This window comes from Sebastes umbrosus, chromosome 11, assembly GCF_015220745.1.
Source record: "Sebastes umbrosus isolate fSebUmb1 chromosome 11, fSebUmb1.pri, whole genome shotgun sequence".
In the NCBI taxonomy this organism is placed as follows: Eukaryota; Metazoa; Chordata; class Actinopteri; order Perciformes; family Sebastidae; genus Sebastes; species Sebastes umbrosus.
Genome location: NC_051279.1, coordinates 26,684,000 through 26,711,961, shown reverse-complemented (window position 1 = coordinate 26,711,961; position 27,962 = coordinate 26,684,000). Strand labels below are relative to the sequence as shown.

General features: G+C 40.8%; 2 protein-coding genes across 7 annotated transcripts in view; one reads left to right on the top strand and one right to left on the bottom strand.

Annotated features, from left to right (window-relative positions):
- The window catches only part of snrka (SNF related kinase a), a 45,722-nt gene extending 40,263 nt beyond the window's left edge, over positions 1–5,459 (top strand). Inside the window, exons 8-9 of one of the 3 annotated variants that reach the window (XM_037783543.1) lie at positions 101–912; positions 946–5,459. In XM_037783543.1, the coding sequence (XP_037639471.1) occupies positions 101–912; positions 946–1,334 (1,201 nt within the window). In that variant the 3' untranslated portion in view covers positions 1,335–5,459. Of the gene's footprint in view, positions 1–100 lie in introns of all 3 variants that reach the window. The other 2 variants (XM_037783544.1, XM_037783542.1) reach the window with 2 other exon arrangements.
- Positions 5,460–8,083: 2,624 nt separating this feature from the next.
- The window catches only part of ano10a (anoctamin 10a), a 36,663-nt gene continuing 16,784 nt past the window's right edge, over positions 8,084–27,962 (bottom strand). For 3 of the 4 annotated variants that reach the window (XM_037783572.1, XM_037783573.1, XM_037783571.1), the window contains 3 exons: positions 18,628–18,744; positions 16,112–16,128; positions 8,084–9,816 (listed from right to left, as the gene is read on the bottom strand). In XM_037783572.1, the coding sequence (XP_037639500.1) occupies positions 9,747–9,816; positions 16,112–16,128; positions 18,628–18,744 (204 nt within the window). In that variant the 3' untranslated portion in view covers positions 8,084–9,746. The remainder of the gene's footprint in view (positions 9,817–16,111; positions 16,129–18,627; positions 18,745–27,962) is intronic. The other variant, XM_037783574.1, reaches the window with a different exon arrangement.

The following is a 27,962-nucleotide window of genomic DNA, read 5'->3' as shown; positions in this document are numbered from 1 at the left end:
CTTTTTTAGAGCGATCAATGCAGTAAATTATAGAAATATGAATTGATCATGTAATTAATCGTTGGTTGCAGCCCTTCAAAATTGTTTCATGTTTTTTCAGGGTGGAGGAGGATGAAGAGGAGGAAGAAGAGCACGACCCGTCCCCCTTCCCGAGCCAGGTGATCCTGAGGCGTAAGCCTCCCTCCATCACCAACCGCCTCACCTCCAGGAAGAGCGCCCCGGTGCTCAACCAGATCTTCGAGGAGGAGGGGGAGTCGGACGACGACTTCGACATGGACGAGGGCCTGCCTCCCAAACTCAGCCGCCTCAAGATGAACATGGCCGGGAACGCCGCCAACGTGAGCTCCGGGGCCGCCGCCTCCTCCTCGTCCCCGGGCTCCACGCAGAAGCGCTACCACCGGCGCAAGAGCCAGGGGAGGGGGTCGTCGTGTTCGAGCTCCGAGACGAGCGACGACGACTCGGAGAGCCACCGGAGGCGTCTGGATAAAGACTCGGGCTTCGGTTACGGCTGGAACAGGAGGGACAGCAGCGAGGGCCCGCCCGGCAGCTCGGGAGGCAACGGAGGAGGCAGCGGCTCGGGGCCGAGTAAACCTCCCGGAGAGGGAGGGGGAACCTCTGGTCCAGACAGGGGGAGTCCTCCTGGAGGGGGTGGTAACGGGGGAGGAGGAGGGGGTGGTGGCGGTGGAGGGGGAAGTGGGGGAGGAGGGAGGAGTAAAGGACAAGACAGCCCCTCCAGTTGTTGTAACAACAGTAGCACTACTAACCCGTCCCTCACCTCTCTGTCCCGCTCGTCCCGCACGGCGAGCCGCAGCACTGAGCTGGTGGAGAGCCTGAAGCTGATGAGTCTGTGCCTCAGCTCCCAGCTGCAGCACCACCGCGGGGGGCGGGGGGGACGAGGGAGTGGAGGTGGAGGTGGTGGAGGAGGAGTAGGGGGAGGAGGAGGAGGAGGGGGAGGAGGGGGGAAGTTCATCATAGACCCTCGCAGCCTTTCAGGAGGGAGCGTGAAAGTCCAGGAGAAATCTGCCTGGAGGATGTGCATCGGTTCCAACGGGAGCCTGGACACCATCACCCTCCCCACCACCGCCCTGCCTCGCAGCCACGCCCCGCACCACCACCACAACCACCACCACCACCACCACCGTAAAACAGCGCCACATGCCCACTCGGGGCCAGGCGTCAGGGACGCTCACAGCAACCTGAGCGCTCTGAAAAACGGCGTGCTTCAACTACCTCTGTGTGAGAAGACCATCTCTGTCAACATCCAGCGGGGCGGAGGCTCCAGGGACGGCCTGCTCTGTACCTCGGCTCCGGCCAGCTGCTGCCAGGTCATCTGAAGCTCCTCCCTCCGCCCGCGCTCACCTCTCAGTCCCTCTGCACATCCCATTACTTACTGTGTTCAGCACATAGCTGAGCTCACATCACCTCCCCATCAACACAACCCGCCTTCTGCTGTTGTCTCCACTTCCCTGTCACCGAGGTGCATGTTGGTAACCCTTGTTTTTAACATTTATTAGCGTCTTTAGTACCTTTTTCTTTTTCATCCTGGTTTTATGTCCCCCAACTGGCCTCCAGATTAGTGCAACTATTATTTTTAACAGTATGCTGTTTTTTTTTTAGAACAAATTGAAATGAGGAAAGTTTGATAGTAACTGGATATTGGAGGGAAAACATAATAGTAGAAGTACACTTCTTTTAGCTGTACTATAAAGGGAACTTTTGTTTTAACGTTATGAGCATAAAGTCAATATTTGGAAGGAAAGGTCAATATTAGGAGTAGCAATTTTAGGAGACAAAAGTCGTAATAATTTAGGAATAAAGTCATAATTTTACAGAACATTTTTAATATTTAGAGACGGTCATAATTTTACAACAAAAAAAGTCTCATTTTGAGGTTAAAGGCCTTTACACACTTAACATCGAACGGCAGCTGGAGAATCGCAGAATGGCACTGAAGGCTTTTCTAGACAGTAAAGATGTTTTCGTTCTTCTCCCGACTGGCTTCAGCAAGAGTTTGATTGGCAGATGGTTCATCCAATCACCTGACAAGTAGTTTTTGAAAGTGCCTGCCCTCTTCCAAACAGTTTCCAATGACAGCTTCTCAGACGGTTCTGTGTAACAAACCATCTGGTGGGTTGGGTTATTTACGCACCGCCACTGTTTTTTTTGTGTGATTAATTCTCTGGTCAATATATTTTACTTTAACACCCAATGCGAATATTTGGTGCTGAAAAAGGCCTCACACTGAGGTCAATTTTCTGAGCTTTTGCACCGCGAATAAAGGCGTCAACCAATCACATCATGTGAAACGGACACATTCAATACGTAAACTAAATAGTACAACAACACAAATGCTCCGTAGTCTGAACAAAGATACCAAACTTTATTACTCCTTTCACCACTCCTTCCTTTCTTACCTTTCACATTAAAAGCACTAGACATATAATATTCTTCACGCGCCCCCACCCCCCACCCCCACCGGTGTGTAAAGGCCTTAAGTTGTAATGATTTAAGATAAAGTGGTGATTTTCTTGAAAAGTTCTGACTTTATTCCATTAATGAAACTTTTGTTTTCTTATATTTCTCACATTTAAAATTTTCAACTTTATCCTCAAAACACTGCAATGTTCTTTTTACACTTTTATTCTTAAATTTATAATTTTTTTTCTTTTAACAGCAGCCCTTATACTCTGTGGTACTTGTAGTAGTTCAACAGAACTATTAAAATAGTTTCCGTGTTGTACTGTAGCCGGCAGAAACACTCCCCCCCCCCCACCTCTCGCTCCCTCTGAATGTTGGCAAGCAGCTGGATTATAAAGTGGATTGCATTTCCATGAATCCACACAGGAAGAGAACAGGTTTTAATTTTGACTCCAGTCTGGACTCCATATTGCACTCAGACAATCTGTTTTATGTTGTTTTTAAAAATGATTTCTACTCGAATGAATTGAGCGTATCTGTTAAAAACCCCTTTACATTCGGGCGGCAGCACACTTTTACTTTGAAAAACCACCAGGTTTCCTCTTTGCTGTCTCTTTTATTAAAGTGTGTGTGCACTCCTCTGTAGCAAGATAATGCTCATCACCTCAACACGTTTTGGAAATGTTACTGCTGACCATATATTTAAAATGAGGTGTTGTTATTATTTTTTTAATTCATATTTCAGTGTGTTGCTGTAGTAGCTGGTAGAGAACATTAGTGTGTGTCTGGCTCTCACTACCGATATCCCAGTAGTGTGTTCTGATTTGACCTCTGCTGGCTTCTTTCAGTCCCACCTGCACCCACAGGTCACCCAAAGCTTACTGTACATGTGGGTGCAGTGCGTTCACTCCTGTATGGAGTATGTATATACAGTATGTTGAAAAGTAAAGTTTATTTTTAAAACTTGTACATTTGTTTTTTTGGAGCGATCTGCTGTTCGAAAACGTGGACAGAGGCCTGTGTGACGTCTCCTTGGTTAGAATAAGTGTGTGTTTGCAGCAGGAGCTCAACTGTGCAGGAGAAAGAGCTCACGACTTCCAGCTTTAATATATACATAGACGCCGCATTGGACGGCGATATGTCAACGTGGGCGCCATATTGGGCCAGGCGAGACTGGCCTGTAAACAAATACAAGTGAACGGGGGAACTACTGTTTTTCTGTATAAAAAGCACTATAACATCTACATTCTCCAACCGATTTCAACGAATAATTTTATATTACAGGGTTTATGATCTACGAGAAGTAAAAATATATAAAGTTTTGTCTCCAGTTAATTAAAATCTGGATAGTTAAGCTATAATCGCTGCTAGACGCTCAGGAGACGAGTGTACCGGAGGCTGACATGAACCGAATTACTGATAAATAATAAAGAATTATTAAAACTCACATTTTTCAAGTATGGCTTTGGTTTATTTTCCTTGTTTAAAGCTAATACTTGTAGAGAGGTTCCTGTATAGTATAGTATAGTATAGTATAATATAATATAATATAATTTACTATAATATAATATACTATGATATACAACAAAACGTCTTCCTCCGGTTAGCAATCATGCTTTCAATCTAACACTGCTACTGCAATTACTATTATGTACTTACTAACAAGAGCAATCAGAATAACAAATAGTAGTACATACATAAAAAATGGTAACAATACATATTAGTATAATAATATTAGTTATGATCTGAATTTACTGAAATAACGGTGATAATACAGCAATTATAAAAAACTAAATAATTAACGTAATCGTTAACCAAGACATACCATCAGTTTTATTGTTTGCAATATTAGACACATCGTTTTTAATAAGTATCGTACATTTCATGTTTTAAACACGATATCATGTTAGATATGAACATCAATAAGCTAACATTAACTTATATCGATTACAATAACGAGCGTTAGCTAGCTCTTATTTGACGTTACGGAAGCAAACGTGTTGTAAAGATGTGAAAAATGCTTAAAGGAAAATTGTGATATGATAGAACTAGTTTTTAATAATGACCTAATAATTGATTGAATCATATCGAAGGACAGACCGCTGATCCATGAACCGGTAGCAGCGACGTTAACGTATTTAACAGGTTTTTCACCAAAATCTTTGGGAAAAGAAGTTAATGGTAACTTAACGTTACTCCTCGTAGATCATAATCGTAAATCAGTTGATAAATGAACAGGTTATGGTGTTTTTTATACAGAAAAAACAGCAGCTCTCCCGTTCACGTTGTATTTGTTTACAGGCCAGTCTTGTCCGGTCCGATACGGCGCCCACGTTGATGTACGATCCAGCAGTCGATGCAGCGTCTCTGTATATATATCTCTATGGAGCTGACCAAGAGACGAACAGATGAAAGACAGGAAATGGGGAAATTCTCTAAGGGCATTGGCAATAAGCTATACGGTGTGTTGCAGCTATCTGTACAGAAACATTTTTATTAGTTTCACTCTTTTTTTATTCCAAACTTGAGCAGCCTCACATTGGACTGAACAGGAGAAAAAAAAAAAAAAGGAAAGCTATGTTTGAAATCTTTCTTTCTGTCTTTGGTTGATGTCTGACTTTTCTTTTTAAAAACCAAATGTAAATAGAGTTTGTAAATACGGTGCTCTTTCTCTTTATCTAGAACAGCGGAGTGAACCCTTTGGTGCATAGCTGTACAGTAATCTAGCCTTATGATAAATAGTAATACTGTATGGGTGTCTCAGCTAAAGCCTCTTCATACTGTCAGGTCTGTTCGACTGTCGTCTTACTCGGCTGTATCCAGGTGAATGACGTGCATGTGTTTCAGTGTTTGACATTCAGTGACGCAGAGTGAGAGAGAGTCGGCCACAGAAATGTTACTGGACCAAAAAGCAGCAGAAAAAAAAAGAGTTGGAACTGACAGAAATATTCAGTGTATTATTCTGTAGTTGATACCTGTCGTCAGAAGTTACATATAGCTATGGTAATATCCAAAAATAAAATGTGGAATACTGTCTCATACGTGGGCTTTTCTGGGTCTTTCTTCTTGTTTTTCTTTCTTTTCTCAAACTGGGACCAGTGATCCTCTAGTGCTGGAAGTTATTCAACATTACTCAGTGATATTATTCGGGTTGTGCAATTAATCAAATTTCAATTACGTGTGTTATAAATCCAGCGCACCCTTTTCCTTTACAGCGGTGCGCTTTTCGCTCTGCTCGGCGGGTCGGGGTCAGGCTTCCAAAGTGCACCGGATTGATGCATTTACAAAATGTTCTTTCTAAATGGTATGACGTTTCCAAAGTCAATGACTAATCGTGTTAAATAAAGGGACCCGTTTGACCTCTGACCTCCAGATATGTGAATGTAAATGGGTTCTACTGGTACCCACGAGTCTCCCCTTTACAGACATGCCCACTTTATGATAATCACATGCCGTTTTGGGCAAGTCATAGTCAAGTCAGCACACTGACACACTGACAGCTGTTGTTGCCTGTTGGGCTGCAGTTTGCCATGATATGATTTGAGCATATCTTTTATGCTAAATGCAGTACCTGTGAGGGTTTCTGGACAATATTTGTCATTGTTTTGTGTTGATTTCCAATAATAAATATATACATACATTTGCATTAAGCAGCATATCTGCCCACTCCCATGTTGATAAGAGTATTACATACTTGACAAATCTCCCTTTAAGGTACATTTTGAACAGAAAAAAAGATCCGGAGTCAGAGTCTGGAGGCTGTGATCCAGGTCATTGAAGGTGTTGAAAAGCAGTCAGTGGTGATCAACGTGCTACATGACACTGAGGAGGTTTTACTCTCTATGCTTGGCTCTCTCAGCTCTCAGCCTCTCTGCTCAAGTAACCCAGAGGCTTCCAGACCAGATGGCACAATCCCAGTTTATTTAGAGTTGATCTTTCTATGAACTTCATTTCCTCACAAACACCGTGGAGCTTAAACCAGGAACTGAGAGTGGTGAGTTCCTGGTTCACATTGTAGAGCATGTTCATTCATAATTTCCCTCTTTATAAGGTTTAAATCTACTTTATTGTCCACAACCGTTTTAATACATTAATAATGTAAATACCAGTGCATAGAAAAACAAATACTCAGATAGGCATTGCAGTTCAAGGCACCAGGGGTGTAACAAGAGTGGATGGTTTAACTTCAAGTCATATTCATCAACACTGGAAGTAACAGACTGATATTATTACTAACTGATAATACCCTGGTCACATCACATGCTAACATAAGACAGCCCAACGAAAACCAACATTTGTCATGATCTCTCGTTTATAGAAGCAAAAAAGAAAGCCACATTATTTAAATCTGAGCAACTGAATACCTAATTGCCTGATTTAATCACTGCCGAATACTTAAAGGTCCCATATCGTGAAAATAAGTTTAGATTGTGTTTTATGTTTGTACAAACTTTGATGTGTAAAATAAAAGTTGTGAAAATGTGAGGTCGCTTACTACTTCCATTCCCCATAGCTCCCCAATAACTAGACCGCCTCCCAGCTTTACAAGCCAGTAAGAATTTGATCCGGTTGCTGCATCGAAACCAGATAACCAATAGTTGTCGAGCTGAACATTTTTAGAACTCCGCTCCCTTTCCGAGCCAAGTGCGTGATTGAGAGAGTAACGTTAAGAAGAAGAGAGGAACGTTAGCCATGTTGTTGAAAAACGATCACAAAAGTGCATTATTCATGGCTGCAGTGCTTTAAACAAATCACTGCACCGCCTTCTAAAAGAGAGAGAGGTCGCTGACACGTGGATGGATTTTATTTTTGGAGACGTATGTGTGTACAGCACATTTTACACCGCAGCAAAAAAAGTATTCATGAAATTTTTCGACATACAATACTATGTCTTTTTTTAATGAAGTTTTTCGATATAGAATACTATGACTTCTTTTTTCATTACATTTTTCGACATAATGACTTTTTTTTATGACAGTTTTCTACATACTATACTATGACTGTTTTAATGAAGTTTTTCGACATACAATACTATGACTTTTTTCATAAAATTTTTCGACATACAATACTATGACTTTTTTAATGACATTTTTCGACATACTATACTATGACTTATTTTTTCATGAAATTTTTCGACATACTATACTATGTCTTTTTTTCAATGACATTTTTTCAAAAAGAAACTACTCCAGTTTATTTGGCCAGATAGCTCAGTGTGGTAGATATCTGGTTGGAATACTGGAGGTCGGGGTTTGATTCTTATGTGGTGCAGTCAGTTTTGAGTACTAACTTCTAATGACGAAGTCAAACATACGAAGAGAACTGTCCCAAGTGCGTGTGGCATTGGTGGCTTGGTTGCTAAGTTCTGGCTGCGGCAGAGCAGGATTCGATCCCCACCCTCACATCGATGCCCGGTGCCCGACAGTGGAGTGAGACGAGCTTCTCCTCACAGGTTTTTGGAGATAGAATTTGGGGCTTATACAACAGAAAACCAGAGATTGTAAGACATTTTACTGAATAAAAATGGCAGGGTTTTGGCAACCCTAACCCTTAACCTGGGGCAACCCTAACCGGTCATTCTTGAATCATGCCGGTTTACGGCATGATTCAAGAACTCTCAGCTTGTATCAGCCTCTCCACTCAAGTAACCCAGAGGCTTCCAGACCAGATTGCACACTCCCGGTTTATTCAGCGTTGATCTTTCTATGAACTTCATTTCCTCACAAACCCTGTGGAGCTTTAACCAGGAACTCAGAGTGGTGAGTTCCTGGTTCACATTGTAAAGCATGTTTCAGGCCTCCGGCGCTGATATTTAATAACAGGACAAACACACACCAGTGGGTACAGCTGGACACACATTTCATTTCCTTCTTTATAAGGTTTGAATCTACTTTATTGTCCACAACCGTTTTAATACATTGGTATTGTAAATACCAGAGCATAGAAAAACAAATACTCAGATAGGCATTGCAGTTCAAGGCACCAGGGGTGTAACAAGAGTGGATGGTTTAACTTCAAGTCATATTCATCAACACTGGAAGTAACAGACTGATATTATAACTAACTGATAATACCCTGGTCACATCACATGCACGTCACAACATAAGACAGCCCAACGAAAACCAACATTTGTCATGATCTCTTGTCTATGGAAGCAAAAAAGAAAGCCATATTATTTAAAGCAACTGAATACCTGATTGCCTGATTTAATCACTACCGAATACTTAAAGGTCCCACATCGTGAAAATAAGTTTAGATTGTGTTTTGTGTTTGTTATAAACTTTGGTGTGTAAAATAAAAATTGTGAAAATGTGAGGTCGCTTACTACTTTATTTTTTCGATATGCAATAGCACTTTTTTGTATATTTATTAATTTTTGGGGGGTCTTAAAAACAATGTACATAGTTGTATAACATAACAAAAAGGTGGCCGGTTCACGGCATGATACAAGAACTGAGGAGATTTACATTTTTTTAATTAAATGTTTATATCCAAAAATGAACAACAAAGTTTGACCAACATGATTATAGCTTTTTTTTTAATTTCTATTGCACAATTGAATTTTCTTTCTGAAATTCAGACTACATAAATGCAGATAGATGGTTTTCAAAGTAAAATGTTATGTTTAACATTTCAATACCATTGACGTATTTAGTAGTGATTACATTCCATAATTAGGTATTTGGTTGCTTATTAAGATTGAAACCTTTATGGACACTATTTTCTTCCATACTGTGGAGTGCAGAACTCAGTGTGAGTATTGGTGTCCAATTACAAGCAGCTTTTATAGTGAAAAACAGTCAGCATAAGTGAGTCAGTCATTTAAGCCGGCAGGCTATTAGATGGAGCCTTTGGTTTACTGTGTTTACGCCATCACCCTGTAGTCTTAGAACTCTTTAGTAATCACAATTGTAGGTAATCCCAAACAGTACTGATTGACTCAACCCAAAGAACAGAAAATAACAGACAACCTTTCATCAACAGTCATGGATATAAAATCTATTATTTGCTACAGTATATATATATATAGTACGTCATAATACAGCATTCTCCTGTGATTTCAATACCTGTTAACCACCCCATTTATCTCATGTGTAAACCACCCCAACATAAAACCTCATTACAGTACATCTCATTTAGTGAGTAACCGAAACACATCAGGTACACATCTCTGTATCTAGAACGGTTAACCTCTGTCTGCAGCCCAGTCAGTCATGCTGTGAAGATATTGCAGGTAAGCAGCACACCCTTGGTGGTTTGGTCTTAATACATACATGTCAATGTGTGATCTGTTAAAGCTGTGTGAAGCAGCGGCTGCCGGCGGTCCGTCACCGTCTGTAGGTCCTCCTCTCCTCCTCACAGGATGCTCTTAGTGAGCTCCGAGGCTTCGAGCATTTTCTGAAACACAGCAACCAACAGGTTCATGTGGATTTGTTTCACTACAGCAAGGTGCAGTTCGTGTGTGTTATATGTAATTTATTTAAAGGAGTTTAAGGAGTTTAGTATTCACATTTATTATGTTATAATTCAAGTTTTATTTCTATAGTTTTGGCCCTCATTTGTACCATTAATAATAACACTGCATCCAGTTAACTGTTTAGATCCTCACGGAGGTTGGAAACAGACTTATTTGACGGAGAGAACAAAGGTCAACAGTTAAATTATTGCATTGTAAACATCCATCAGATTACTCTTTACATTCTCTCTGCAATGACTTTCATGAGAACAATGGAGTGGCCTCTGTATGTAGCTAGAGTGAAGATACTGGTATCATATGAAACTAGATAGCCTAAGGAATCCGTTGGTACCAACCATGTCATACTAGCTTGTAGTGAGGGAGGTTAAATAACGCTCCAAACTTGTGCTAAACTTTGGCGAGATAAAACTGTCATGGCCATTTCCAAAGGGGTCCCTTGACCTCTGACCTCCAGATATGTGAATGAAAATGGGTTCTATGGGTACCCACGAGTCTCCCCTTTACAGACATGCCCACTTTATGATAATCACATGCAGTTTGGGGCAAGTCATAGTCAAGTCAGCACACTGACACACTGACAGCTGTTGTTGCCTGTTGGGCTGCAGTTTGCCATGTTATGATTTGAGCATATTGTTTTATGCTAAATGCAGTACCTGTGAGGGTTTCTGGAAAATATTTGTCATTGTTTTGTGTTGTTAATTGATTTCCAATAATAAATAAATACATACATTTGCATAAAGCAGCATATTTGTCCACTACCATGTTGATAAGAGTATTAAATACTTGACAAATCTCCCTTTAAGGTACATTTTGAACAGAAAAATGTGCGATTAATTTGCGATTAATCACAATTAACTATGGACGATCATGCGTTTTCCTTGTTCATTTCTCAAAGGTTGTGCACAGTCTAGCCTGAGGATACTGCAGAGGTCATGTGAACCTCTTCACTGTCTGTTGTGTTACCTGTTTCCTAAGTCACCCAGAGGTATAAGGTCTGTTTCTGTTTCCCACAATGACATTAAGTTCTGAGCAGTGTTTTTTAAAATAGCATTACATGTGAGTGTAAGGCTGCAGGTCTGGACAGTCTCTGGCAGATGGAGTGTGTCAGGGACTGAGGACGAGCTCTGTTGATCATACAGAGTCATACAGGTATTGTTTTGTAGCGCTCTGCTGACAGCACACAACTCAGCGAGGGTCATCAGGAGCAGGAGAGCAGAACTGGAGTTACTCTGTAAGCAAAAACCTGATCCTGGAACACAGATCTGATCTTTTCACAGCTGTCCAAACACCGCTGGGGGTTTTTCCACAAGGTTACACGGGAGCGGAAAAGAGCAGGTCTGTGTGTAAAACTAAAGATGGAAATGGACATGTATTGTACAGACAGTTGGCAACACTTCCCGGTTCGCTCTTTGATAACTCACAGTCCCTATTCCCTTGATGCTGATCTTGGCAGAGCTACTCTTTAATCAATTAATTCCTTCATGCTTCTGGCAAGACGCAAAGCAGCCAAGTTTCTGTCCACAGGCTGGTCCTGAGGCAGCCGTTTAGCTTATAGAGCTGATTCTGCAGTAGGGTTAAACACAAAGTGACTTCCCCAGAAACATTAAGCGCTGATTAATGAACCTGCAGTAGGCAGAATGTTTTTGTCATCATTGCGCAAAAATTCCATAATAACCTTTCAGCATATTGTAATTCAAGTGTTCTTTTTTTTTTTTTAAAGTTATTTTTTTGGGGGCATTTTCCATTTTTTTATTGAGAGGACGGTGGATAGAGTCTTGGAAAGGGGGGAGAGAGAGAGTGGATGCGGAAAGGGCCACAGGCCAGATTCGAACCCGTGCCGCCGCGGTCAGGACCAAGCCTTGTTACATGGGCGCCCGCTCTACCGACTGAGCTAACACAGGCGCCCGTAATTCAAGTGTTCTGAGAAAAAACTAGACCACCTCCTCATGGCTCTGTTTTCAAGCTTTAAAAAAATCTAGCCCGTGACGGGAGACTTTGGCCAATCACAGGTCATTTCAGAGAGAGAGAGCGTTCCTATTGGCTGTTCATTCAACGGAGGCAGCTGTCAATCACTCATGAACTCTGATCAAATGGTCAAACTAGGCAGCGCTGATCAAATATGACTCAATATTCTGTTACTGTAATGCCTATTTCTCTCCTCAAATGTTTTCAGAAACATCTTGTAGTGTACTGTTTAGCTGTAAAATGAGATAGTTTGCTCCGGCTGGTGGGCGGTGCTTGGTATTTCCTCAACTGATCTCAACATGGCTTTCTCATTTTACAGCTAAACAGTACACTACAAGATGTTGAGGCGAGAAATAGGCATTACAGTAACAGAACATTGATTCATATTTGATCAGTTCCAGCCTTGTTAACAAGGGGCCATGATACAGGTGGGATCATCTCCATCTCATCTCCAAACCTGTAGCGTTCTCTTTGTGGTAGCTTTCAATAACCTCACAGCTCAACCCCGTTCACCCTGTTGTGTTTGGAGCCAGAGCCACTCAGCATGGCCAGCTAATTGTTCTGATATGTCAGTGTTGATCAGAGGGGAGAGGAAGCAGCCTTATTTCATCTCTCCCTCTCTCTCTCTCTTTCTCTCTCTCTCTGTCTCTCTCTCTCTCACACACACACACACACACACACACACTAACACACACACAGAGCACTATTCTGCATACACATAGAAACTCATACATCTACTGCAGGTCTGGTTTGATTCAACCCTCTGGGGTGTAGGTGCTACTCACTGGGATTACAGCACTCTGGATCAGGATTAATGTGTGTGTGTTAAATCTATTCACCGATTACTTGTCATAATCTGTGATAGTCAAGATATCTGTGTGCGCACACGTCAGGTACTATGGGGGACGGAACCTGCCACAATAACATTTTTTTTTTTTAAAATGACTCGATAAATAAATAAATATGTCATTAAATGTAGCAAAAATAATATTAAAAGTAAATTTAGCCATTAATTAATTGATAAAATGTGACATAAATTGATATTTCTGTTTTAATTTGCTTCTTTATTTATTTATGAATTATTATTTATATTTGTATTGATTACCTTTAATTATTATTATTTAATTAAAAAGAAATGTGTAAAGAAATGTATAAAGAAAAGAATACAGAAATAAATAAGTCTTGGAAATAAATAAGGGGTGAAATGCAAAGGGAAAATTCTGCAAAAATAAATAAATAATTAAATGCCTAAATACATAAATAATTACACACATTTAAAAATAAAAAAAATAAGTGCAAAAATAAGTGCAAAAATGAATAAATAAATAAATGTAAAAATAAATAAATAAATACATTTAAAAAAGAATATATATAAATAAATAATTAAAAGGGAAAATTAAACAGAAGCGTAAATAAATAAGTGAATTTATACAAAGATAAATAAATAAAGAAGCAAATTAAAACAGAAATATCAATTTATGTCACATTTTGTCGAACCCACGATATTTTCTAGTAAGCTCACCCGAACCCGACCGACCCTCGGGTTCTGGGTCGACCCGCGAGTCACTAGTGGTAGTATTGTTCAAATACATTTTTGTTATATTTGTTGAAATTCTCATTACATCCCGACAGCAATCATCAAATCAAATGCTCTGACAAAAACAAAAACAAAAATCTGGTATCTTTGTCTGTCGCGGGACTGTAATAGGCTCGTCCAATCATTTCACTCGGCAACAACAAGCTGTGGCCGTGCTCGGCTCGGGATTGGCTTGGGCGAGAGTATGGGCGGGACCTCGATACAGCGGCTCCACTCCAAAATCACTACTGCACAGACTCCAAATGCGCAAGATGTCAGCTCCCATACCTGGGATAATTTGACTTCATTCTATCTCGTCCATCTACAATATATACACCGTCTATGGTTTGGACATTATGGTTATGTTTTCAGGACGTACTATGGGCATCTTTTCATATGTATTCACTGGGATGACTCTCAGCTGTACCTACTGTTTCTCTGTCTAATGAAGTCAGGGTTAAGGTATGAAGAGTTCATTCTGCTATGATTGATCTGCTCAGATGGCGGCGCAGAGGAAGGTGACTTTTAGCTGGAGAAGTGCAGCCAAGAAAGTCACTTGTCCGTCTGATCAAGTGTCTCCTGTGGGAATTTGAGATCTCGCTCACCACTTTATGTTACATACCCTCCCGTGACTGTCGTCTGGGTGCACGGAGTCAATGAGCAGTTCAGTAATATCATAGCCTGCAGTAGGAGCTGTCGGCAACATTTTCCCAGCAACTACTGAACTGTAGAAGTTACTGTGCTCAAATTGGCATTTTTTTTTCTGCATTTAAAAAACATCTAATCGAAAAAACATCTCAGTAAATTGGAAGCTGTGATGATGTTATGGTGAAAAGAATATTAGTTTTACTTTATAGTTTTTAGTTCATTTCTATTGTAATTAGACTCAGAATTCATTCAGATTAAGACGTTATGATTCTGAAGTCAAACACGTGTTGGTTCAACCCCTTCTCAAACTCATCAAATACAGACCCTTTAGCATCTGTATGAGACACACCAGGCTTTCAACTAACTCCAATGTAAACCCATCCACGTCATTATTAGACGGTCAGAGCAACGGACGTAGTATAAAGAGCGAGAAAGTCAGCGTAGGGAGGTTGTCGGGGTGGATGGTTGGGTCAAACAAACACAAGACTTTCACCCAGGACACCGCTGTTTGTGTCCTGTGTGAAACCAAGTCAACGTCGACCTATTTTACCTTAGTTTTGTTCCGTAACTTACGTATCTAACCAACGCCACATATGCAAGTTACATAACAAGCATACTTATTTTATGTAACGAACGTTCTTAATTTAACCCAAACCACAATCTTTTACGCCGTCTAACCAGGAACTTTTTGTTGCCTAACCAAACCTAACCAAGTAAACCTAAAAACTAAGTAAAAGCTACGTTGGAAGTTTATTTTGAAAAGACACTATGCATGTAACGAGACATAGAAACGGATACGCCGTCCCTGACACATCCAAAACTGACGCTAGCGCGTAGGACCACTGAACAAGCGTCAGTATTTGATGAGTTGGGAGTGAGAATGTGTTGGTTTCTGTACACGACTCTCGCTACAGGTCTGGACCACTCAGAAGTTTTTGTTCGTAACTAATGTCCGGTTCAGACTACACGATATCAGCCCGATTATAGCCTGGCACGACCGTCGTAGGGTGTCGACTCCGATCGGAAACGATAAATGAGTGTCGTGCGACAATCGATCGTTTTATCTCGTGTAGTGTGTCATAGTACACGGCAACCGACGCCCATCTGGGACGCCTCACAACGTCCCGACAGAAAGTCTAGCATGTTTGATTTTTTTTTCCCACAACGTGTTCCATCACAGCTGTGAATTTGACCGGCTTAGCACAGATGCACACATCTGTAAACAGAAGCACATGGCTACTTATTATGCAGAATGATGTCATCGGACCTTCAACTGCTGCCGGACCTCGCAGTAGGATATTCAATCTAAGTTGTGTCGGAGTAAAAAACACCACCGCCGTTGCGTCTGTGCGCATGGAGCATCCCTGTGATCTCAGTTCATCACACCTGCTGCATTACGTGTGCACCAACACTGGCTGAACTAGTTTGAACGCCACAAAAAGTAAATGACATAATCAAAACAGCCCAAAAACAAAACTGTCAAATGTTTCTGCAACAACTGTGTTACTTTGGCTTCTTCTAACCGAGCAGTCTGATTGTTCTCCAACCATCTGAACTGTATGTCTGTCTACTTCAGTCAATTTATTGTAATGCTCTGTGTCATGTCGCGGTCTAACTGCCTTCATTTTGCTCAGTCTGAATGCTTTTCTGTCCGTCTGCCTTCTGAGGCCGAGGTCAACGAGGTTCATCGACAAGGTAGAAAAAGAAGGAAAACACTGACGCACCAGGACAAACGTTCTTGAGTAAGTTATAAAGTAGATGTGAGAAGGGTAAGTATTATGCCATGCTCACTGTTAAATCAACTAGTTTTTAATCTTGGTTATGACTGAGGAAAAGGTGATGCTGCTAAATATCCCAACTTCCATGTTATATCACAGATTCACAAACAAACCACTGGAGTTAGGATATTAGAGGAGTATTTAGTTAACAACAATATGAATGACTAATATCATCCAAGTCCTCAACAGTAAGAACACAAAACCCTACAAACCAGTATCACCCAAAGTCACATAGCCAGAGCTACTCACCCTCCATGGGACGGTCTCTGCAGAACCAAGAGACCAGAGGACAACACTGATCAAACCAAACATCACTGGCTGATATAACACAAAACTAAAGAATACACCTGGCCATGGCAAGCATGTCATCATGACTGCAGCCTGTGCACGACCAGAATTAAATCACTGTATGCAAGCTGCAGTTTTATATCACGACGTATACTAACGTAAAATATTTTGCACTTGGTGGCTTACATTGCAGCAATTTTTTTTTCTCGTAAATTTGAGACTTTATAATATGAGAAAATATTAAAGATTTTTTCTTGTAAATTTGTGAGTTTTTTCTCGTACATTTACCACTTTAATGTCAGAGAATATTCAGAGTTTTTTTCTCATAAATTCTCATGTTTTTCTCGGAATATTACCCCTCTGCCTCAGCTCCATAATAGTTATTATTATTGTTTTGTTTTTTTACTTACAATGGCCCTTATATGCCGTCATATTTTTATTCTACAGAATAACATTTCTCATTACCTGTAACGACGTGAACTCACGACCCTTCAGTGGTAAGGATTGCAGAAATCACCTAATTTCTGTGTGTAATCTTTATTAAAAGCACCAAATCATGTAAATTGGGGATGGGAAAACTGTACGTACAGAGACCAACCTGTAATATGGCTCCATATTGTGCGGCAGCAGAAGTCTGACAGAGCTCATCAGCGAAGCACTCAGCCCTGTCAGTCCACATCAAACAAATGGCTGCGGTGCGGAGCAAGCTAATGCTTTACTGTGGAGCCATATCAATACTATTAACATAGGGCACACCATTTGTCTTCGGCAAAGTGCTCGGGGACGGGCATCAAGAGCTCATTCTTAATGCTGAATGGGAAGCTATGGACGGGCATGTTGTAATGGACGTATACATAATACCTCCACTGGTAGCTGGACTACGGAGTTAATACAGCCTCAACAGGGCCACCACATGTGTGTGTGTGTCCTAATGTATGTTTGAATAAATCACTATATGATAAATACCTAATGAATAACATTCACTTGGGCTGGACAATATATTCTATTAACATTAACATAGCAATGAATGCATATGTGATATTTATATCTACACTAAATAAACCACTTTCACAGCGGTTAATGGAGTGTGCTACACTGTAGGTCACACATGGAGACCTTGGTTAACAGTTTTTGTATAGTTTAAATATCCACCATGTAAGATTATGATGTTTACTATTTTCTTGTTATAGTGCTAGATTACACATTTTATTATCTACGACAGTATATAGAGCCGTAAGGCAGTATTAGTGTGCATGGTAGAAGGAGGTTTTGGAAAATGCTGTGAAGTCTGCGTAGGTGTGGATCGCAACAAGTTTTTGACGTGTTATACACCGTGTTATACGCTGTGATAGCGTATTATAGCGCACAGTGAAAGTGTGGTAACGTTTAACGTATGGAACATCAAGTCGGATGTAACTTTGGTGGAAATCACCTGCCGTAACGCTGTGATTGCTTCTCAAATAAACCCTCGTTCAAGCTTTCTCTGCCTCCCGTGAGCGCATTGTGTCTTCACAAAAAGGATTGAAATTAAGTGGAACACGAGTCAGAACTGAGATACCCTGCAGACTAAGTGGCCCAGGAACTTGAAGCATGATAAAACGGCCACTACAGGTCGCTAGTCAATCAAGCTTGTTCTGATACCGATTCCGATTTGAAAGGCATGCTCTCTTTTCTTTTTTTTTTAAAATCGCCAAAATTACACCATTTATCATAGCCAGAAACTGTAAAAACGATAACTAATTGTAATAACTATACAACAAATTATCGTTGAATTTTCAAATTTCCAACTGTCCTCGAACGAATCATGTGTGACGAATACGTCCATCAGAAAAAACAACCAAATAAAATAGTTTCATCAAAATCACTTTGACATCACATTTAAATTTCGCAAAAAAAATAAACTTTTTGCATGAACCAGATCCTGTAAAAAACATTAAATTCTACGCTCCTCAGCGCTACTAGGAAGCCATGAATGACTTGGCTGAACCAACAGTCATGTGACAAAAATTCAGTGAAACTTCAACTGAACTGCTGTTTACACAGAGCAGAGAGGAGAGGACAAGAGAGGTTGTAAAAATGTAAATAGTTCAATATGTATAACACATGGAACCCCCATTTTCCCCCAATATTGGTAAAAATGTTGTATATATAGATTCCGTTTTTTTCCAATTAAATAAATTATCAAAGAAATTCAACTTGCCTTTTCTCTTTTTTTTTTAAGATTTATGGCATTATAACAATTATACTGCACGAAAGACATCGCTGAATTCTCTCTAGGTCTAGCAATGATTGTGCTGTTTGCATAGAGGTGAAGGACTTAAAAAATAAAATGTGACAGGAGCAAAAAAAATGCCCTGAAACTGCAAATATAAAATATATGAATGGGCTTTGTTATTCTAAACATGGCGAGTCTTATTGAGTGACTTTATGTTGAAGCTGGCCTTCGTCCATACACAGACTATGTTGTCAAGTTTTACCTTTTTCTTGAGGGCCTCCAGTGATTCAAACTCCAGACGGGCCAGATTGATCTGGATGTGTTTGGGAACATCTGGGATGAGGAAGGTCAGGATGAACTTGACGGCCAGCAGCCCATGCTGAAATCACAGAATAACACGTCAAGGGGATTAAAATAATTTAGACTCCTTTGTCTGCAGCTGTTATTTGCATCCTTTCTTTTAATGCAGTAAGGAGAACATGCTTTGAAAGATCGATATAGCTTGATTATGTTTTTATGGGATACTGAGCTGTAAAATCAGAGAGGACAGAAAAAGGGAAGAGGAACGTCAGGGTGAGACAGTCAGTTTCTATACAAATGTCCTTGAAGCAGAAGAAATAAAGCAGTCTGGTTGACTGTCAGTGTTGTCTCTGTACTCCAAATTCCAGATTCAATATGTGGTCAATGTCAGTGATTGTCTGCTGATGTCTGTGGCTCGTAGACGCTTGGTATCCATTATTCCCTACAGATGCTCTGTGCCTGAACTGCAGCCATCTTCCCTTCTTGCTTGTTTTGGGGGGCTTTTTGTTTTCAGTCTGGTCTTCAACAAGTAAAACGCATCATCATTAGCTTGCTGGACTGTCCTAGAATTGGGAAGCAATGTATAAAAAGGGCCATGACTCTCACACTGTGCATCCAATATCTACTTGGACACCCTTAGACATAGATAAAGCTTAAAAAAAAAAATAGAATTGCCGCCCTCGCGGTTGTATGCCTTTGACCACCAAATTCTAATCAGTTTATCCTTAAGTCCAAATGGACTTTTGTGCCAAATTTGAAGAAACTCCTTATAGGCGTTCCTGAGATATCGCATTCACATTCTGTGGCTCAGAGGTAAGCAGGTCGTCCACCAATCGGAAGATCGTCGGTTTGATCCCTGGCTCCTCAGGTCACAAAGGTCACGAAGGCTGTGTGTGTGTGTGAATGAGTATTTAGATTAGATCCTGATGGACCTTGCATGGCATCCTCAGCCATCGGTGTGTGAATGCTGTCATGGTGGTCGGAAGACTAGAAAAGCGCTATATAAATGCCACTTAAAGTCCATTTAGGCATAAATGTCCCTTAAACATTATAGTCATTGTTTAATTTCCAGATACTACAGAGCCAACACAATGACAAACACATCACTGTCCTGTTGCAAACAGTGCAAATGACCAAAATACCACAATAAACCATCCGACAGTATATATTCCATTGCAACCTGGTGTTTCTACACTCTGTGGTTTACTCATATGCAGAAAAGTACATGTACTGCATGAGGGGACACGTGAAGCCTGCTTAACATACAGTATGAGCTATTACCCTGAATATTGTGTGCTTATAGATGTCTTTTCTTCTTTACGCATGTTCTTCTCAGATCTCAGCTTCCCTGGTTATCAGACACAGGTGACCGACACGCATCTGAATCAGCAGCATGTTTGCTTTCCCATGAAGATGACACGACACATTCACTTCCATTAATGCTGAGCAAACACAGTTCTCAACTGCCATCACACACACACGCACACACACGTGTGAACCCACACAAACGCACTTAAAAGGCCGTTCTGCACACACACACACACACGCACCTGTGCCAATCCATCTGGAGGACTGCCAACCGCCATCAGCTCCTTTGATTCAGTACCCTTTTCCTCATCATAGTAATGGACTCATATATGCTACAGTAGACAGAGAGCAGCTAGGAGGGCACACTGCTTCACAGAAATGGGTTTGTGGCTAATACAATTACGTGATTTGGCATAAGACGAATGATTATAAGCCACTAGTGGTAATATGTGCATTAGGGCTGGGACGATTCACCTATCTACCGAGTCGATATGTATTGGGATTTTTAAGTATTGCTATTCGATATTACGATTTATTGGGATTTCTGTTAACACTAGACCATGGGAAAAAGTTGAATCATACACTTCTAGGGACTTTTAATTTGGAAAATATCTAAATTAATACAGTACAAATGTTTGATTTTCATTACGTATGTAGTCAGAGATGTCCTGAAGTCAAATATATCAGTCATTGTCAGGAATTTTTTTTTTTTTTTTTTTTCCAGCAACCCAAAAATCAAAGAATAAAGACATTTCCCTCACAAATTAGTGGTATTTTCTTTTTAAATTATAAGGGATATGTAATGTTTTACACTTCTGGTGAATATAATCCAATCAATCTTATTTCCGTATATGTATTTTTATGTATACGGTTCCATTTGTTAACACCTTATTTTGAAAACCGGACGTAGTCGCACGTACTATATACACTTCCTCTAACTTCTCCAAGGTCGTCTCTAGCTCTTCCGTCAGCTCCGTTCTCTTTATACATCCATGTTCAGCTCCATCGGGGCCGTTTGAATGCATTTAACATAAATGTTAGTATATGGGTGCTCTACAGTTGTAGCGTCGGCCCATTTGACCACGGAGATGAGAGTGACGGCCGGCTTGATCGCACGTTACCACAATACGATAACGTTTCCTGTCCATGACAGAGTTAGCAGACCGTGATGTCTAGCTCTGCTTTTCCTGCAATGTGCGAAACCCAAAGTATTTCCATACTTTACTGGATGTGTAGTGTTTACCACTTTGGATTTAAAATGGTAGGGTGCAGGTCGGATCCACGCAGACCCTTTGCCGTTTTATACTTTTTCGCTTTGACTCGCGGCGGCCGGCTGGTTTGTTTTGGTTGACGGATACGGAACGGATACGGAACGGATACGGAACAGATACGGAACGGATACGACATCACGTTACTACAGACTACAACAATAAAAGGTAACTTCCTTCTACATAGACTCAAATGAAGCAAATATATCGATTCTGGCATTAAAAAATCCATTACAAAATCGTAAAAAAAGAAACACATAGGTGAATTGATACAATGTTAATACTAGCTTCCACCACAGATGCTAGCCTACATTTTGAAACCATTCTTTCTAGTCAGAGACTTTTAATTTGACTGAATTGACCTACACCAACAGTCCAATGATCTTTCTCAGGGATCTTCAGGATGTTACATATTATTTGTGCACGGGTAACACAGGATGAGGAAATTTGTGGAACAACTGTGGTGCCTCAATTTGCTTCCAAGATGAGCTGTTAAAAAGAAATAGCAATTTTGAGCCCCAGTAATAAATAAAGCCCCGTTCTGTGCCTTTGCAGTTTATACTAAGGATTTCTACATTTCTGGCTCGAAGAAGCACAGACCAAGACGTTTTGTCATTCCAGTCAGCACAGCAGCTCCGCTAATTAACAACAGAACAAGCAGAGAAACCCCTGATCTTAGTGACTTGTCATATTGATTGAAAGTGCACAATAAACACACCAGCTCTTAGTTGATTGCTAATGCTATTCAAGGCTAATTTATATTTCTGAGTGTTCAGCAGCGCAAGGTTAAGCTGAGACGGAGAGGACGCCAGTTAAGGCTCGGAGGAGAACGTGACTTCTGTTCTTTTCAAGGTCTGACAATAAATTCGGTTTTGTCTGACATAATGGATGTGATGGAACTTCAAATGCTCTGTCTGAAAGGTATTTTCATTGTCATCACTACACTGAGTACACTAAAGTGGGAAAGGAACTTGACTGATCTTCTCCTTCACCTACATGATCCCCCATGTCTCGTCCTGTGCATTCACAATGGGTGAGACCTCCTCTGGACAAAACACAAAGGGCCCTATTTTAACAATCTATAGTGCATGGTCTAAAGTGCGTGGCACAAGTGCATTTAGGGCGTGACCAACTCTACTTTTGCTAGTTAAACAGCACATAATGTGGGTGCAAAGTAAGGCGCGAGGGGCAATGGGGTTGTATTTAATCTCTTAATAGGTGTGTTTTGGGCGTAACAGGAATTAAACCAATCAGAGTGTCATCTCCCATTTCCTTTAAAAGTCGGATGCGCCTGCACCAGGCGCATTGCTAAAGGCAGAGCGGTTTTCTGCTGAGGATCTGCTCGTGCGTAAAGTGAAAGTGCGTGAGCAGATGTATGTGGTGCTTGGCCGGTAGACACTCTGCCACCGCTGTCCCATCAGCAACTCCATTTGACTGCATATGAGCAAATGCACCGATAACCTTTTTAACCAGTGCATGCGGCACATTAAGTAGCAAGTAGGAAAATACTGCGCCAGACTTTAGACCAGGTTTCTGTTGCTCAATGGCGCCATCGCTTTCTGATGCCTCAAGATAGCCATGTGCCAACAATGAGGTGTCCCCTCATTTTAAGACCAACACGCCCATTGGCGCACAGATGGGCACAAGTACATTTGCTACTTACACAACGTGGGCACTGACTGTGAAAATGACAACTGCGTTGGTCTGAAACTAGCAATGACAGTTGCGCTGTGCGCCGCTTTGCAAAAGGTGTAAAATAGGGCCAAAGCTTCCAAAATGGGGCAAAGGTAAGGCTGGGTACCAGTACTCGATACCTTTTAAAACCAAAATAACCCAGTAACAAGTAGTATCAAAACTTCTCCAGTGAAACGATACCTGCATTCGATCCTTCTTGTACCCAGATCTCTGAAAAAGACTATTTGTATGGTTTTGCTCTCAGCCAATCACTGCAAGCTTTCTTAGATTTAATGTGACGGTGTGATTGGCCCACTACGGCAGCAGCTACAACCCATACAATCTGTGGTGTGGTAAAGTCGAAGCGGTGTATTTGACAGATTCGGCAGATGCCACCAAACGTTCGTCGAAAGTCTGGCGAAACGACACGCCTGTTGTGTCTGATAAAAACAAATGCAGTGGTGGTTGCATTCATCATATCCAAAGGTATCAAATGAAGTACTATATTGGTTTCAGTATCACTTTAAGGGCACTGGTATTGGTATCGTAATTTTTTACCCAGCCCTATTGGCTAAGGCGAGTCCCTAGCACCATCCTTAATGTTACTTTAGCCATTTTGGTAATGAGAATAATCCTCCCCAGACCCAGTGGGCGTCCTAATCTGAAGACCATAATCTTTGAGAGCATTCAGCTACACCGCTGACAAGACTGCTTTTTTCCACTATTCAGTATTCAACACTTAATGCTGTTACCAAGGCAACGTTTCACTGTTAATTGGAAAATTAACATTTCAATCCACCATCAATCCAACTGATGAGGAACCATTAATTCTGCCATTTCATGTGTGATCTGACATAAGCAGAATATAATATTCAAACTCAGACTCTCTGGCACGTGTTATGGAGTTGCCACTAGAGACTTCACTCGGTTTCCTTTTCCTGGATCAGCCCAGTCAACAGGACAAAATGTTGCCATTGTATGTGTCTGCCAACCCGGTCTCACGGGAAGGTGCATAAATACCACGACATTAAACAAACATTTTGCATGTCATGAGTATGCGTTTTAGCCTTTTCGTGTGTCATTTGTACGCCACGCAAACATCCGCAGTTAGGTTTAAGCAAGAAAACCGCTTAGTTAGGGTAAGAGAAAACGTCATGGTTGGGCTTAAACTAAGTACGTAAACGCAGTAAAACACATATGGAAACAACTATGGAAAACACGTGACAAATGTTAACAAACAGCATGTGACGTCATGTGATCGTCACTAACGTAACTTACAAAACAAAACACCGGTCAACAACGGTCTCGAACAAGTGTCTCCTGGTTAAAAGTCTGTTTTTGTTGGGTCTTTTTCGCTTTCATGCTACGTCACTAACTCTTCCCACTGCATTTATACACGGATGTGTTAACATTGCAGTCAGTACAGGATACATGGCGTACAAATGACACACGGAAATCAAGAAAGGCGTATTTATTGCACGCAAAATGCCTTGCGCATTATTGTGGCATTTATACACCTTTTCCTTTGAACAGGCTGGTTTCTGCATACCACAGATAGGTTGAAATGTCAAATGAATACCTGTACAGTGAAGGCATCGCATTATATAAGGTAAGGTTGAGAGGTTAAGTTGCCAGGTGCACCGAGTCCCAAGTCCACTCAGTACATGCAAAGCCCAGGCACCCAGTAAGATGCTAGGCTAGGCTAGATTACTGGTGAGTCCAGGTCTGATGCTTTTGCAGTTGCTAGTGGGCGAAAGATAATCTGATTATCTAAAAACACAGTGTAATGAGATTACTGTGTGGTGGGCTGCTGAAAATAACCTTGGAGAAACAGACAAATTGGCAAACCCACATGAAAGCTGGCACACAAAGGCACCTTTATTACCAAGCACAGCTACAATAATGATGACTAGTTTCTCTTTGCTGAATTTATACTGTCGTTCTAGACTTCAGTCTAGACTTTATTACTGTCAACAGAATTATGATTTAACATTTTACACTAAAGCTCATAAAATCAACCTGCTGAACCTTTAATGAATAAAGTCTTATTGTCTATTGTAATAGAATACTGTTTATTTAAAACTGGTATGTCTTTACTGATTTAATGCTGCACTATCAATATATTCATATTGACAATGGATCCAGGGATCCAGTGATTCAGTGTAATGTGAAAGGCGTTACTCGTAGTGATTATCACCGCTCGGCCCTACAAGTTAGGGTTAGTGTTTTAGCATCAATCAGCAGCATACAGCAAGCAGACTGTCACAGTTAGAGACTAGCTGGAGAACATAGTGGAACATTTAGCAGCTAAAGACAGATATTTCCCTCAGGAGTTGGTATAGACCAAACCAGAGATAAAAGGAGAGTGAACATTGGACTTTGGATGTTATTATTATTAATATTGGCTTCATCAGGTGGCCAGAAACATAACAACATATTAGCCATAACAACCAGCCAGCCAGCCATTATAAAGTGATAATGTGTCACTTTTGTGTTTACAGATTGTTAAAAATAAACTAATCCGGTTTTAACTCATACGGGTCTGATAGCCTGAACACTGTAGAAAGAAATATGTATCACTAATGAATGGGGGTGTAAGAAAATATTGATAGACTTGAGTATAGCGATATTATGTTTTATGATGCTATATCGAATCTCAAAAACGCTATCGATTTCTAATTAATGGTTTACATGTAAAGATTGGTGGCTCGGACTGCAGAAAAAAATAGAGCTATGATGTTACAGGGACTGTAGGAGCTAAAGTGTATATTTATCTAATTGACACAGGGGTGTGGTTTCACCTATTTTTACCTGTTTACTTGGACCGCGGGAGTTAGACAAAGAGGGTGAGATAGGCTTGGATATTTTCTGTTGACCGTCACTTCACGTTTAGTTATTCCAAGTTATTGTTTGTAATTCCTTTAATTGAATAAACAGTAAAAAGCATCTGGACTTTTGGGAACGAGTCACGCAGTAAAGAGTCTACTTCAGCCTCTTGGTGGCCTTTTAATTGCTAGTAGTCACTACAGGGACTGTGATCAATGCAATTGCAGATCCCTCTCTTCCACTCTTCAACTTTTTTATGCTTTTTTTAGATGTTATGCATATGGTAGTGTGTTCTTTATACAATGACAGTTTTCCTAAAAAAAAAAAAATCGCAGTATATCGCAATACAGTGGCTTATATGGATCAAAAAGTTAGGGACAGAATCATTCCTAGACAAATACTGTTTAAATCATCCTTGAAAAATGATCTTGCCTCCCTTCATTTTGGGTGCTTTGTGAGTGCTGGCGGTTCTAGACTCGTTCAGTGTTAAACCACATTTTATCTATCACTGCCCATGAATAATTACAATTTACCCTCTCTGGGAATAAAGTGGGGTGAAATATGTACGTAAATATTTGCCACAGTTAGGGCGACCGGATGGGGGGGGTCCAGGCTTAATATTACGGGGGCACCGGCCCCCCCTTGACTCTCCCTTAGAACCGTCATTGTTTGTGAGCTGACAGACCCGTGACTCTGGAAGAAAGTGTCTGTTTCTGTAGCAGGCTGGCCGGTTGCCTGGTTACTGCTCACTGATGTGTGTAAGCCCTATATAGTAATTACCCAGGTATCATAGCACCGCTGCTGGAAAGCGACGAGACGCTGCCCTCCCTCCGTCCCGCCCGTCCCCACCCCAACCCCATAACCAAGATAAGAAGGGCTGAATGATTTGATTTTAACCCTCAACTGTTTGAATCTTCTTTTTCTCTTTTAAAGAATAGCAAAGATAATGACGGATCTAACAAATTTGAAACTGATGAAAGACTTAAAAATGCATGCACTCGCTAACGGCTTTACATAAAAAGTGCCTCTCATGGCAGTATGTTGGATGTCAATAAGCGACATCTGCTCTCCCCTTGGTACACTAAACATTATACAACCTGGCTCTCATTATTCTTGTTGTCCCGTCTCTTTAATAGCCTGCTCGCTCTATTCTAGGAGACGTGCTGGATGGTAGCAGGGAGGAACGTGCTCAGATGTACAATCAGCTTCATCATAAACACACATGCGTTGCTTCTCTCTCCATCTCTCAATCCATCTTCTCTCTCTCTCTCTCTCTCTCTCTCCTCAGACCCTTTCATTTCTTCTCTTTCCGCCCCTGACTGTTTCTCCCTGTCGTCCATTCTGTCCGTTTCCACCGTCATTTCATTTACTCCTTTTCACTCCTCCCATCTCCACTTTGATCTTCTATCACAGGCCTGAGGTATGGCGAGCCGTTTCAACATTAAATAGCTAAGATTGACTATATCCGGATTTAACATTAGAGATATCTACAATTACGTTTTGACTAGTCAGAATTCTTATTCCAGATACAGTATCTCTAACTGGAGATATCTGTAATTCAGTTCTGACTATCCTAAATAACAGTTACAGATATCTCAAACGTCATTATGACTAGTCAGAGTTGTTGTGCATGACGTTGCTCATGCAAGGCTTCCCATTGGATATCGTCCCAACAAAGCATCTGAACAGTGTCAGCAGAAGCTTTTGCTAACTTGAATAGTTTGGTAAAGTTGGAAAGATATTCACAGATTCAAACTTCCCAGATCAATAACTCATAAGAGAAACATTGTTAAAAGACAAACGAGGGCTCTTTCTAACCGTAGTGAGGTAGACAACAAGCTACAACCTCATTTTAATCAAAACGAGCCTTTAGTCCTCCGAGCTGGACACATAACATCGGTCTCTATGTGCAGCCAGCTGTGAGAAGAGTGATTGAAATAGTATGAGTTCATCATCGAGTGATCTGTGGACAACGAGAGCTTTGTTCACTAGAGAGTTGTGACCTTCTGACCTAACTACAGATATCTGCAACGTCATCTCACCTAGTCAAAACTCTAATTCAAGATATCTGTAATTACATTTCGACAATCCGTAACTCCAGTTTGAGATATCTACAACGTCATTCTGACTACTCACAATTTACTTTTAGAAATCTAAAAAGGACAATGTAGATATCTTCAATTTAGGGGAATTAAATATATCTTGAACTGGAATTCTGACT